Below are 15,461 nucleotides of genomic sequence, written 5' to 3'. Positions count from 1 at the left end.
TGTTATGTTAATTGTTACTTAATTTTCTGCCTGAAGTACCTCTGATTTACAAGTTTTTCTTGTGGCTCAAAGTGTCTTTTCACCATATATAACTTGAATACTCAGTTTTCAGTGACTCATGTTCATCAGGATAACATTATAAACATATACTAAATTTTAAAGCTTACTGTATTAATTTTTCACAGGTTTCTGCATGGGGTGGTTATGTTTTCATCATCAACCTTATTCCTCTGCATGTTTTTGTATTATTGTTAATGCAGAGATACAGCAGGAGGGTCTATATAGGTGAGTATTTTAATTTGATATTGGATGAAAAGTTATTTTTCAGTTTTAATTTAACTACTCTTTCAAATGACTATGATTTAAACATAGTTGAGTATATTAGTCATAGTAATTTTCATATTTGGTTTGCTTGTTTGTTATAGATATTCATATATATGTGTGTCTGTGCATGCGTGTGTGTGTGCGTGTGTGTACATATATATATACATACATATATATATATATATATATATATATATATATATATATATATATATATATATATATATAATGTTTATTAAATAAAAGATTAACATGAACAAAAATATCAAGAGAGATTAGAAAAAGGAGAAAGATAAAAAGAAAAACTGCAAGAAGCAATATAAACAAAAAAGAAAAAGATAAACAACTTCAGACCTTCTTTATAGCAGTTAGAAACTTATTGTCTCTCCTTCCTCTTTAAGGTTATATTACGTAATCCCCTTCTTCCCATATTCAATTCTTTTTAATCACAAATCCAAAAATCGCTAATTCACTTTTTTCCATTTTAATCAAAAGGTCCATAAAGGGTTTCCAATCTTTTATAAAAAGTACTTGTTTTATTCCTGATCAAAGAGGTCAATTTTGCCATTGCTGCAAATTCCGCCATCTTCACAATCTGCTTCTCCATTGTGGGCATTTCAGTATTTTTCCATCTTTTTGCATATAAGAACCTCGTTGCAGTTACCATATAACAAACTAATTTTCCATAAGACTTTTCTAATTGGTTCTCCATAAGTCCCAATAAAAGAAAGCTCTGGTTTCATCTGAATATTAATTTTTAAAATTCTTTGTATCATCATATGTATTTGTATCCATTTTTTTTTTTTTGCTTTTTCACAAGTTTACCATGCGTAGTAAAATGTCCCCTTGTGCTTTTCACATTTCCAACATTAATTAAAAGTACCTTTGTACCTCCTAGATAATATCAATGTTGACATATACCAGCAGTACATCATTTTATAGAAGTTCTTTCTTAAATTATAACACAATCTTAACTTTAGTCATTTTAACCATATATTTTCTGATTGGTCTATCTGTATATTATAACAAAAATTCTTAGCCCATTTTAACATGCATTCTTTAACTTGTTCTTTATGTATTTATAAAATTTATAGTCTGTCCATCTTACCTCAAGGTAATTCTTGGCAGCTTACAGTCATAAAAAATAAAAGCTATATAAACTAAAAACATAAATAAGTTAGTGCAAAATTCAAACACTATGGCTCAATTGAAAGATGGGGAGGGTGGGAGCAGGATGGGGGGAGGTGGGATATGTTGTTAATCTATCAACCACCTCCATTGTGATACACCCCCATTGGAGCCCCAAGCTAACTGGCAGAACCAGGTCTTTAGGCTTTTACAGAAGATCAGGAGGGTTGGGGCCAAACTCACACTGTGTGTGTGTGTGTGTGTGTGTGTGTGTGTGTGTGTGCAACGGCAGATCAGGCCTGTCAGACCTGTCCCAGTCCAATCTTGTAGGAAAGAAAGACCCTCAACTCCATTTGGATGAAGTGATAGGTTCTTTTATTAAAAGATGCTGGCTGCAGTTTCCGGCGCTAAAAGGATACAAAATGTTTCCCCTCATCCTAGCCCTCCTCCCATGACCAGTTCGTCTTCAGCCAAGGAAGATTTGCCTAGGTATTTTGAGAACACAGATGTTTGGGGTAATCCACATTCTTTCTTTAGGTGCATGGCTTTGAGTGCTGGCACAAACAGGTTCTGAGCTTCTCTGTTCATCAAGCTGTCACTTCCCCCTGCCCTATTTCCCATCACATTCCCATACAGGTTTATTGCCCATTTGTTCCCCCATGCTCATTTCCCCCCTAGCCTTTGATGGCAGGATGCCAGCGAAGTGTCAAGCTGAGGATGGAAGACTTGACATGCTGCCCTCTTTGACAGAGATGTTAATCCTGCAGAGGAAACAAGAAGGGAAGGAGAGACACATATAGAATACATAATTAGTTGGACGGTCATCTAGCCTTATCTGGATAGTGTTTGTGGAATTCTTAAAGCAGTTTGGATGCCTTAATGTGTTTGGAGTCAACCCATTCAGTTTCTGAGGGAGGGATGTCTTTCCAAGCCACCAAATACTGGGTTTTTCCTCTGTGTTTGTGAGAGTCCAGTATCTCCTTAACCTCAAAGTGTTGCTCCCCTTTGATCATGGTGGGCTCAGGAGGCAGTTGTGGTTTTGGGTGTAGGGATGAAGTGATTTCTGGTGTCAGGAGACTGCAGTGGAAGATAGGATAAATGTGTCTAAGGGTCTTTGGCAGTTCGAGCTCAACAGTCACTGGATTAATAAGCCTTTTGATGGGGAAAAGGGCCAACCTACTTTGGACTCAACTTTTTGGAAGGTTGTCTAGACTGTAAATACCTGGTAGATAAATAGACCCTATTCCCAACTTTAAAGTCTTTCGGTTTCATGTGCTTTTTGTCAACTTGCTTTTTATATGCCTCCCTCACTTCCTCCAGAGCTTTCCTTACTACTGGCCAGGTGTACTATAGTTGTGTGAGCCACTCTTTCAAGGAAATGGTTGCTGTGGTGGCCTGGAGAAGCCAGGGATAGATACAAAGTTCTGCCCCATGGCCACCCTAAAAGGGGTGAACCCAGTGCTACTATGTACCAAGTTGTTGTAAGCAACCTCAGTGAATGGAAGGAGGTCCATCCAGTTGTCTTGTTGGTAATTAATGTAGTATCTGAGGTATTGTTCCAGGACCCCGTTTGTACATGCACAGGCTCCATTTGTCTCTGGATGATGTGAGGAGCTAAGCCCATGAGTGGTCTCCAAAAGTTTTAAAAACTCTTTCCAAAACCGCAAAGTGAATTGAACTCCGCAGTCTGAGATTATCCTTTCTGGAGCTCCATGCAATCTATAAATAAACTGCATTCACAGTTTGGCCAAAGTGCATGCACAGCGGATTTTCTGTCAGGGCACAAAGTGCACTTGTTTGGAGAAGAAGTCAGTTATCCAAATTACGGTGTTTCCGGAATGCTCGGGCAGCTCTACTATGAAGTCCATTGAGATCTCCTTCCACGGAGATGCACAGATATGGCAGCTAGCTACATAGCTTTCTATGTCCTTTTTCAATGATGGCCACCAGAATTGTCGTTTAACCAGATGCAGGGTTTTTACAAAGCCAAAATGTCCTGCTGCTTAAGAATCGTGGCTTTTCTGCAGGACCATCAATTTTTGACTTTCAGGGACATATACTTTGGTCCTCACAACCCGTCCTGTATTGTACACTACCTTATGGGCTTGAAACCATTTGTCCTCCTCCAGTGCTGCCTAACATCCTCGGCTACTTGGGGCTTTAGCTTGGCTTGCGTTCTAGTGGTGACTGGAGCATCTAATTGGTGGGACGGGATGACTGGTCTGATCACATCTGGCTTTGAGCTGTTGAAATGGAATTGGTTAAAATACTGAGCCCAGTGGACCTGTTTGCGTGATAGCTTGCGAGGTGGGTTGGTGGGGTGGGTTAGAGCCTCTAAAGTTTTTACGGTCAGTCCACATCTCAAAAGGCATTTTGCTCCCTTCTAAGAAATGTCTCCAAGTTAGGAGTGCCCAGTGTACTGCATATGCCTCCTTTTCCTAGACCGCTCACCTGTGCTCAGTTTCGGTAAATTTTGGGGAATTATACGGACACGGCTGTAGAGTAGGGCGTGTCATTTAATGGGGTGAAAATTAATTTTTGCAATTTTTTTCAGTGAGGGGTTTTAAAAATATGTTTTTTTTCACCAAGAACTCAAACCTGCTGTTACGTTTGCAATTGCACAATGTTTAGTTTGGTATGTTAAATCCATGTCTGATCATGTACCCCACAAATACTGTTAACTTTATCTTCTCAAAATTACATCTTGTGCTACAAAAATTAAAGATTTTTTCTGCATGAATCTTACCTGACTAAGCCAAAAATAATCCATGCAATCATAAACTAACTGTCAAGGTTCTGAGTAATGAACCCAAACCAATCAGCACTCCGAGAGTTCCAACTTTCTCAAAGGACTGTTTTATTGAGCACATCATTTTGGCATGAATGGAAATTATATATATATATATATATATATATAAAGAATTGTCCTAAAGATGCGAGTTCCAGGTATAGTTATAGAAGAGGCGATAGACATCACGATCTCCGGAACGTTTAAAAGTTTAAAATTTTTTATTTTAAAACTTGTGCTAAGCTTTCGTCGGCCCCTACCGACTTCGTCAGAGTATAAAATCCCCATTGAGGAGCTGCTTGCTTTTATGTGATGCTGATCAATTTAGTCCTTGCGCGTGTAACAGGCCCACACCCTTGCCTTCCCCCTGTAATTATCTTTTTTCTGCCTTAGTCATGCTGACCGATGACGATGCACTTTCCCCTGCCTCCTTCCCCATTGTGTGTTGCCTCTTTCTCTCCCTGGGGGGTAACGCAGGGTTATCAGGCATTGCTTTGAAGGTATTTCTCCCGGCTCTCTCTCCCTCATTGTTATGCCTTTCCCTTTTAGGCACACACGTTGCCTCCTCAAAACCCATTTGTTTTACCCATGATCTTGTGATGGGTCTGCGTTGTTCTTCCTTACCCCCCCCCATCCTCATTCTGCTGTTTCCCTAACCTACTCTCTTGCCCTCTATCAGGGTTTATCACACCTTCATTGGGCCACTCTCCATGCCTAAAGGAGGCATATTGACATACCACCGGCATACCAGGCTTTACGGCACCAGGAAAGACTTAAGGAGGACCGATCACTAAGACTGAATGGAGATCGGGGACAAATCTCCTCCTTTAGGCATGGAGAGTGGCCCAATGAAAGTTTTTGTAAAGTTATTTTCAATAATACTTTCTCCTTCAGCATTGCTCCTCCCCCTGCTTTTATTTTCAAAAAATTTTGGATGTAGATTTGAGACTGATGCATCTTTGAAGATCGCTCTCTCCTAAAAGTTATCTCCTCCATTTCGACTCTTCCTGCTTATATAATCAGTCACTTCCTCTCTTAAAAGTTGATTCTGTCTGTAAAACCAAGAATTGTCGCGATAAAGTTTATCAGTCTGCAGGAAAGAGTCTATTTGCTGCTTTTCAATTAACTGCGTAGAAGCCTCTGCCAAAACTTCTGTTTTCAATGTGGTAACTTCCATTGTGTCCCTGACAGACTCTTTTCCCTGCTCCAAAGATAAGTTAATTTGATTTCCTTCCTTTTTCCAGCCAGCAAATCATTTTTGTTCTCCAGATTATAATTTTGAAAAGTCCTTTCAATTGATTCCAGTATAGCAGAAGTATAGAAATTTAAAAGTTCGTGTAAAACCTCTACAGTCACAACTTGTGAATTTGCTGGCTCATATAGTAATGATCCTCCATCCTTGATGTCATCCATATTTCAATTCCCAGTTTAAGTTTGTTCAGCTATCAGGTCAATAAATCCAATAATTTTCCACTCAATTTAGAGGCATAAAGTAGTTAAGGTCAATACCATAGTCTTTTTCATTTCACTAGCACTTTAAATCTTTTTCTTGCCGCGTAATCCGGTAGCTTTTACAATGTTGCAGCTTTAACGATCACTTTCACTTGTAAGTTTCGTTTTAAACGCCCTTAAGCGCCATCTTTTTTCCTTTTTCTTTTAAATGGAGTTAAAGTTTAATACTTGCATTTTTTGTTCTCCTGATTTGCTCTGCCAGCATCCAGGTCCTTAAAATTGCACTGCTGGTGTGGTCGCGACCCCTTGTTCTGCTTAAAGCAGAATCGTCCCAGATCCAGAGCACTGAAGGCCTTTCAGGAAGCTCTCACCCTGCAAACCCCAGGCTTAAAAAAAAAAGCCTGGGGGTCTAGGGGAGCTCTACCCAGACCCTTCTGCTCTTCTCTCCCCCTTTTTCCCTGGGGGAGAGTTTCGAGCCACTAGAACAGCTGATTTTCACTGTTCTAGCGGCAAACGGAATTGCGGGGCTGGAGCTCCTAAAGGAGCGTCCATTCGGGGAACGCGGAGCCACCAGAAGAGTGCTTGGCCATTTCTGAGATACTACAACGTGTTGTAGTTTCAAACTGGTTTGCATTTTGACAATCGAGACGCTGAGCACTCATCTGATAATAGCCTCGACCACTCTAGTCTAATCAGATCATTAAACTGGGCAGGCAGTGAGGAGAGTGAAAGAAAAGAAACCACACTGTCTCTCACCCCATCTCTCTCTCTTTCTCTCTGAAATCGTTTTCAGCTGCTGCCGCCAGCCTCCCTTAAACCTCCAGGTCAGAAGAAACTGCACCCACCATCCTACCAACTGCTGGTCCCCTTCCAACTCCTACTCTCAACGGGAGCTTGGTAGCAAGTCTGAGGTCTTGGGCAATTTATCTCCCAAATCAAAAATGGGGGAACTTCGGCTCATCTCTGGATTCTGCCTGCCCTGCCAAAGGGGCGCAACCCCTGAAGAAGGCAGTGCTCAGAACAAGCCAATGAGGTCTAGCAAGCGGAGGGCCACACTACCCACTCCATCACAAGAGGGGAACGGCGGCAGGAGGGCAGGCGCATCTTTGAAAACGAAGAGAAAAGAGCAAGCGGCAGCCCCATTGTGTTGCCCTCTGATGCCCTCCTTTCCAGCTCCAGCAGTGCCTAACACTGCCTTTCCAGGGCTTCCTCCCGCCCACTGTAGTTGCACACAACGCAATCGCGTCTCCCTCCAAGAAAGTTGGCACCGAACTGAGTAAAGGAGCCCCGAAGAATGGGCAGCAGGCACGACTTACTCGGAGGGCTCGAGGCTCTTCATTTTGATGGCCATTGTGACTCTCAGCTTGTCCGTGACATCTGCCCCTACAAAGGCTGCCAGCTCCCTTTTTGGGGACAGCAGCGAGCACAGCGGCACCTCCACCCTCAATGACATCCACAAGGTGGCCCGCCTGTAACACCGAGGGACAGGGCTGCACTGCCCGCATCACCCCTCTGCCAGCCAGCCAGATCTGCTCCCCCGCCCACCTGCTGGCCCGGGAGCACGTGGTTGCGCTGCCCGCATCAACCTTCCAACAGCCAGCCCTCCCCTGCCCACCCACGTTCTTCAGCCTTTGAGGACTTCTAACAACAGGATCAGCAGTGCAGTTGAAATGAGAAGTGCGACTGGATGCTGGAAGATAAGGCTGAGGGCTGGAGGACATGTGATATGCGTGGCGCAGCCTCGCGATCGGTGAGGCACCTCCTCCCCAGGCACCTGTCAGCCGGGAAAAGCCAGCCACACGAGGAATGGCTGGGAGGAGAGGGGTGAGGGGCTGGGCTGTATCCTACCACTCTGTGGGCCAGATACATTGCGTTGGTGATGGAGTTTCTATAGGCAATTCACTCCCTTGTTTGCCAGGATGGCCTTGCAGTTAACGGATCTGTTGAAAACCAAACACAAGGTGGCTAAACCCCGACCTCGCAAGCTGCTCCAGTGGACAATGGAATGCCAGTGGGCCTTTGAAACACTGAAGGCCTTATTTGCCAAGGAACCTGTCCTTAAACACCCGGACCCTGAGCTGGCCTTTGTGATCCAGGCCTATTTCCTCAACCAGATTTGGTCCCATATTGACCGTTATGGATACCAATATCAGACCGATCGAGACATAGTCTTGGTGATTGCAGGCAACATGAATGAAGGGGATGCAGCGGATTGGATAGCCCAGCTACACAATGAAGGAGCCCCAGAGCTAGAGGACGCTGACGAGTTCGTGCAGCTACTCCAGGTCTGGTTTGAAATCAGGGCCCACCGGTAGGAGGCCGAAGCTCAAATCAAAGCCCTGAAGCAAGCTTTTGTCTGGGAATTCCAGAGGCTGGCCAGAAAACTGAGAGACTGGCCTGAATGCTTTCTCATCTACCACTTCAAAGAAGCCCTGGACAAGACCTCAGGCAGGCTTGCAGCATTAGGGAAGTTCCGGACCTTATACAGGACTGGTACAATTTGGCCGTTGCAGTGGACTTAGAGATCCACCCACATCGCAAGCCTACCCCGGAGAAGCCAGCCAAGAGAACCCTGGGTCGCTGAGCCCCTGCAAAACCATCTTTAGTGCTGCAACCGGCACCACCAGGGACTATTAAGTGCTTCCAATGCAGCCAACATGGTCACTGAGCATCTGAGTGCCTGGCCCCAGCTCCAGTCCCTCAGCTTAGGACCCCATCGGCATGCCGGGGAAGGAGGACCCCAAGGAAGCTGCCAGACAAAGGGAGAATCTCCCGACAAGCCGTTGAGGTTCCTCTCATCCCAGCTGGGAGTGAGGAAACTCCAGCTTTGGAGGCCCCTCCGGGATCCGCCAGTGGGAGTAGTGGCGAAGTGGACCCGATGGTAAGTGAAGCCATCCGCCCCTTCACCATCAAGGCCTGGATAGTAGTGCCAGAAACAGGTCCAAGGGGACGTAGAGGTCATCATAGACACCGGCTGCACCAGGTGCCTGATCAGCCTCCCCATTGTCCAACAGTTAGGGATAAGCACGAAGCCCCTAGTGCATCCCATATGCTTTGAGCAGGTCAATGCGACAGTAATAGGCAGAGCCCCAGCCATGCTGGTCAAGGAACTCATTAGACTGGAAATGGGCCACCACCGGGAACTTATTCGATTCATAGTAGCCCACAAGATGACCGAATCGATCATACTAAGGCTCACTTGGCTGGACAAATGGGGCCTGACCATCACGTGGGAAGATGGTTACCAGAAACTGAGAATAGGCATTGGGCCACTGCCGCCAATCCTGCCAGACAAATGCCAGCAGGCAACAAGCCCTGGCTGCCCCAACCAGCTGGAGAGCGCAGCCGCCGCCACAGATGGGCTCCCCGGCTGTCCCCAGGTGCCCAAAGAATACTGGGATTTGGCAGATGCCTTTAGCGAGCAAGACTGCAACTTCCTCCCCCCTCACCACCCGACAGATTTCGCGATTGAGTTCGTACCGGGAGGCAAGCTGCCAAAGCCAAAAATGTACTCCATGACCCCTAAAGAAATGGCCAAATTGAGAAAATACATCGACGGCAACCTAGCTAGCTTGGGTTTCATCCAACCCACAAAATCCAAAGTGGCAGCCCCCATACTGTTTAAAGAGAAAAAAGACAGGGGGATGAGGCTTTGCCTTGATTTCCATGAAATTAACGCCATATGCGTGGAGAACACTTACCCTCTCCCTCTAATGAAGGACATGCTAAGCCACCTGGCAAAGGGTAAGGTGTTCACCAAGCTAGACCTAAGAGAAGCCTACTATTGGATATGGATTAGGGAAGGAGATGAATGGAAGACTGCATTCAACAGCTCGCTGGGCAGCTTCCAGATTAAAGTCATGCCGTTTGCGCTCCAGGGAGCCCCAGCAGTCTTCATGCAGCTGATTAAAAATGTGTTGCATGAGCACCTGTACAAGGGGGTCCTCGTTTACCTGGATGACATTCTCATATTCAGTGAAACGCTAGAAGAGCACATCAAGTTAGTCCGGCAGGTGCTGAAAAAACTCCTAGCCGCCAAGCTCTATGCAAAACTCTCTGTAAAGCCTCCAAGTAACATGTCCCAAAAAATAAAGTCCAAGGCCTCCATCTTCCTTTTCTAATCCATTTTTTAGTAACACATTAAATTGGCATGGACTTGGTGTAATTCCGACTCTGAACTGGATCTGGAATTACACCCAATGAAACCATAAATTAGAAACTTCCCCCTGAGTCACAACCTCCAATCAATTATCAGTTCAACAGCCCAGTGACTCCAAACTCCACCTTCAGCCAGCTGCAGGCGTCTTCTCTCTTCCCACAGGAAAGGAATGCCACCTAGACATAACATTCCCCCTTTATCTTTACACCACCCTTTCAACAGTTAGAAAGTGGCGAGCCTGAAATATTTATAAAATTCAGTTACTACAAACCTAAAAGCTAATAGAAAAAGAGTACAAAGGCTACAAGAAAATATGGCTACACATATGTCATCTTCAGGGTCGACAGGCTGCCCCCCTTCAAGCGAAAAGAACGTCCTGCAAAGAGACAACTATAAAAGATTAATTAACTCTAACTTCCCCTGCCACCTCCAGGAACCCCCTGTGGCTTATGAGGATTCTTCTCACGGAAACCTTTAATCAATCTATCAGCATTCACCTTCCAGCTCTTTACCCAGGTTGCCTCTGAAATAGGATATCCTTTCCAATGTATTAAATACTGTAATTGCCCCCTATAAATATGGGAATCTAAAATTTGTTTAACCTCGTAATGTTCATGATCTGCAATCAGTAAAGGTTTTGGTGGAGCCCGAACTACTGGCCTAAGGGAGGAACTGACAGCCAACTTTAACAAACTGCTATGGAAAACCGGATGCACTTTCCCTAGTAGGAGAGGGAGCCAGAGTTTCACCGTAACTGGGTTTATTACCTTTATGATTTCAAAAGGACCTAAAAACTTTGGTCCTAACTTTCTTTTTTTTTTTTATTGAAAAGTTTTACAAAAAAAAAATACAAAAATGTTCTTCCCCCTCGTGTTCCCCCCACCCTTTCCCCCCCTCATCCCGCCCTCCCCCCCAGACTTCCCAGAGCAAAATACAAGGTATTTCATTTAATCAATCATAAACTAGATTAATCTACTTATCCTCAAAGTACTAATTCCCCCCCTGAAACCTTAACTCCACTATAGATAACCTAATACTTCTAATACTAACATTCATTCATAAGCTATTTGATATTTTCTTGTCTGATACTTATTTTGAATATAATCAATCCATCTTCTCCATTCCGATACGTATCTTTCTTGCGTGTGGTCCTTCAAATACGCTGAGATTTTCGCCATTTCTGCTAGGTTTGTTACTTTCAATATCCACTCTTCAATAGTAGGCAAAGAGTCCTTCTTCCAATATTGAGCTACCAACAGCCTAGCTGCTGATATTAAGTTCAAAGTCAATTTAGTCTCTGATACTGTGCAGTCCGTAGTTATGCCCAATAGAAACAATTGAGGAGTAAATTTCAACCTTCTTTTCAAAATGTTCAGCATCACCCACCAAATTTTTATCCAAAATGCCTTGATTTTCTTACAGGTCCACCATATATGATAATAGGTTGCATCATTACATTCACATCTCCAACATTTAGCTTGCAAATTCAGGTACATACATGATAATTTTTTAGGATCTAAGTGCCATCTATAAAACATTTTATAGAAATTCTCTCTCAGATTTTGTGCTTGCGTAAATTTAACATTTCTGACCCAAATCTTTTCCCACGTTTCCATCATTACTGGTTCCTGAAAGTTTTGTGCCCATTTTATCATACAATCCTTAACCAATTCCGTTTCTGAATCTATTTCCAATAATGCATTATACAACCTTTTAATATGCATCTGACTTTGATCTCTAATCTGTTTCACCAAATTTTCCTCATTTTGCATAACACCAATTTTTTGATCTTCCCTCCATCTAGCTTGAAGTTGACCATACTGAAACCAAGTATAAATTATCCCTTCTTCTTTTAATACATCTAAAGATTTCAGTTGCAACTTACCCCTTTCCAAAAGAAGAAGCTCTTTATAAGTAATCACCTCTGTTTTTTGCTCTATACTTATATTTTCTATTGCATGTCTGGGATTTGCCCATATGGGTATTTTATAGTTTAACTTATATTGATACTTTTTCCAAACCCTCAACAATGCATTTCTGAGTATGTGACCCTTAAACACTTTATCCACTTTTTTTCATATAACAAATAAGCATGCCATCCATATAACAAATCATAACCTTCTATGTTTAACATTCTTTCTTCAGTTAAATTAAACCAATCACTAATTTGTGATAAAGCTGCTGCTTCATAATACAATCTTAAGTTAGGCATTTTAAGACCTCCTTTCTCACGTATATCCTGTATAATTTTCAGTTTCACTCTTGGTTTCTTCCCAGCCCAAATAAAAGTATTAACCCCTTTCTGCCATTCCATCAGATTTCCATCTTTTTTAAGCACTGGTATCATTTGGAACAAAAATAAAAACCTAGGTAGTACATTCATTTTTATTGCTGCTATCCTTCCCAGTAGTGATAATTGTAACTTTTTCCATTTTTCCATTTCTTTCTGTACTTTTTGCCAAAGAATTTCATAATTATTTTTAAACAATTTCGTGTTTGAGGCTGCAATATATACTCCTAAATACTTAACCTTTTTAACTACTTCAAACCCCGTTATTCTCCCTAAATCTTCTCTTTGAGTTATGGACATATTTTTAGTTATCATCTTTGTCTTGTGAAGATTTACTTTAAATCCAGATACTTTGCCATATTGAGCTACTATGTCCAGCATATAGGGAGCTGCTTCTGTAGGTTGAGATAAAGTAAGAACCAGGTCATCTGCAAACGCTCTTAGTCTATAATCCTGCTGTCTAATTACAATTCCCTTTATTTTATCAGAATCACGTAACTTATTCAACAAAACTTCTAAAGTTAAAATAAACAACAATGGCGACAAGGGACAACCCTGCCTCGTACCTTTCTCAATTTTAAACACATCTGTTAAACCTCCATTAATTATTATTTGTGCTGTTTGTTCCTGATATATTGCTCTAATTGAATGTATGAAATACTCCCCAAAGTGCATTTTTTCTATTATTTTAAACAGGAATTGCCAGTTCAATCGATCAAATGCTTTCTCTGCATCCAAGAATATGAACGCTGCAGGGACCTGGTTATTTTTTTCCAAATATTCCAATAAGTTTATAATTTGCCTAACATTATATTTCATCTGTCTCCCTTTTATAAAACCTGATTGGTCATTGTGAATAACTTGTTGCATAATTGGCATTAATCTATTCGCCAGTATCTTAGCAAAAATTTTATAATCCGTGTTCAAAAGTGAAATTGGCCTAAAATTTTCAGGTTTGATACAGTTTTGATCTTCCTTCGGAATCAATGAAACAAAAGCTGTTCTCCAAGAGGGTGGAACTCCTCCCCCTGATTGAATTTTACAAAATAGAGTTCTAAGCGGCTCTACCATTTCAAGCTGTAAATTCTTATAATAAACAGCTGTTAGTCCATCTGTTCCTGGAGCTTTCCCTATTTTTAACTGCTTAATTGCCGCAACGATCTCCTCAGAAGTTATTGGTTGATTCAATCCTTCCCTCTGTTCCAACGTTAATTCCAAAATATTCCCTTCCTTTAAATATCTATCTATATCTATACCTTGTATTGAGTCACTAGCATATAACTTTGTATAAAATTCCAAAAAAGCCTTTTTAATCATATTCTGTTGGTAAACTTCCTTACCTCTATATTCTATCTTACTAATGACTCGTGCTTTCTGTTTTTTCCTGAACATGTAGGCCAACCACCTACCTGGTTTATTGGAATTACAAAATGTATTATGTTTAGCATATTGTAAACTAGTTGCCACCTGATCAGCCATTAACATATTAAATTGCCCTCGTAGTATATTTATTGTTTCTTTTACTTTCTTATCTCCTGGATTAGATATAAGTAATTGTTCTTTCTTTTTTATTTCTTCCTCTATCTCTTTACGCTTCTTTTGTTGTTTTAGTCTATATTTATTGTTCATATGTATTAAGATACCCCTCATATAAGCCTTGCTAGCATCCCAGACCATTTCCATAGAAGTACCCTTATTCATATTAATAACAAAAAATTCTTTCATTTGTTTTTTAAGCTCTTTTACATTTTCTTCATATCTAAATAAGTTTTCATTTAACCTCCAAGACCTCCTTTCTCCTCTCTCCTGTTCAAATTCCACCCAAACCGGACTATGATCAGTTAAAGTTCTTGGACATATCTTCGTCTTCTTCACCCTGGAAATAAAATCATTTGTGGTTAATATAAAATCAATCCTAGAGAAGGATTGATGTCTATCAGAAAAAAAAGTAAAATCTTCTTCCTCCAGGTTACGTTCTCTCCAGATATCTCTCAGTTCTATATCTTCCTTCATATCAAAAAAAGATTTAGGTAGTTTTGCACGTGTTGAAATCTTTGATAACCACAGGCTCCGTGGACGGTCTTTTAAGACCGCCAGCCCTGCGTCTCCGTAAAAGCCACTTTGACAGCGCAAATCGGCTGTCTAGCGGCTGAAAAACTCTCCTTCGGGAAAAGAAGGAGAGGAGAGCCGGTGGGTGAGAGTAGAGCTCCCCGAAAGCCCTCTGGAACATTTCCAGAGGCTTGGAGGGTGAGAGCTCCTCAGCCAGCCCGCCAAGAAGCTCCGGAGCCAGGACGACTCTGCGAAAGCAGAGCGAGAAGCCACAATCTGATCCTGCTTTTAAAAGTGAGTTTGATTGACTACAAGCACAGGCAGAGCGGAAAACAGGAGAACAAGCCTTAAAAGTACTGAGCTTAACTCTGAAGTTACTTTGTTTCAATTTGAATCTTAAACTGGAGGCGGAAGATGGCGTCTTTGTTATGGTTTTGAAAGTGAAAGCCAGAAACGAAAGTGCTTGAGAACTTTGCGCTGGGAGAGTGGATTAGCTGCCTATTAACTGCTGGGAACTGAGAGTTTGTGGAGGAAAGAGGAAAAAAAAAAACTACTCTGCCTGGCAAATTAGAGACTATAAATTACAAACATCTTTAAAGACTTTGTGGCTTTTAAAGAAAAGAGGGGGGGAGAGGAAAAAATGGCTTCTAGACAAGTGAAACCAGGAGTTGTTAAAGGAGGGGGAGGTTCTCCAGTTGTGTCAGTGGTGACACAGAAAGCACAACTTCTGGCTGATTCACAGAGCCAGACTCAGAGTCAAGATGCAGCACTTAATGATTTTAAAGAAGTTATGAAAGAAGCCATGAATAATCAAGCAACAGCAATGAGAGAAGCTATGAATAACCAAGCCACAGCAATGAATAACTTAACACTACTTGTGGAAGGGAAATTTAAGAAAATTGAGGAGGATATAAGTTCGATCAAGGAAGCGGTTGCAGAGGAACACGATAAAATAAGAGATGATATTGTTTTTGCTGTATCAGGATTATCAAACCTTGTTATCCAGCTTGATGGGAAAGTTGAAGAAATTAATGAAGCCAACTTAAATTTGGAAAGCAAAATGGGTGATGTCATGACCAGAACAGAGAAAGTGGATGATGAATTGGTAATGTTACAATACAAATCCATGGAGTTTGCTCTGAGATTGAGAGGCCTGAAGGAAAATAGCAAAGAAAATTTAAAAGACATTTGTGCTGATGTTATGGCAGAGATAATTAAAGAAAGACCAGAAGATGTGGCAATCCAAATTGATAAAATTTACAGGGTTAATT

At 41.8% G+C, this 15,461-nt stretch overlaps 1 protein-coding gene across 1 annotated transcript in view; it reads left to right on the top strand.

Annotated features, from left to right (window-relative positions):
- Positions 1–15,461, top strand: part of STT3B (STT3 oligosaccharyltransferase complex catalytic subunit B) — a 521,911-nt gene that overhangs the window by 247,767 nt on the left and 258,683 nt on the right. Inside the window, exon 4 of the mRNA XM_070944376.1 lies at positions 186–285. Within this exon, the coding sequence (XP_070800477.1) occupies positions 186–285 (100 nt within the window). The remainder of the gene's footprint in view (positions 1–185; positions 286–15,461) is intronic.

The sequence above is a fragment of the Pituophis catenifer genome, unplaced genomic scaffold (genome assembly GCF_029215685.1).
Source record: "Pituophis catenifer annectens isolate HBS135680 unplaced genomic scaffold, rPitCat1.0.hap2 SCAF_5, whole genome shotgun sequence".
NCBI classification, from domain to species: domain Eukaryota; kingdom Metazoa; phylum Chordata; class Lepidosauria; order Squamata; family Colubridae; genus Pituophis; species Pituophis catenifer.
The sequence above is the reverse complement of the archived record's forward strand: the minus strand, read 5'-3'. Positions and strand labels throughout refer to the sequence as shown.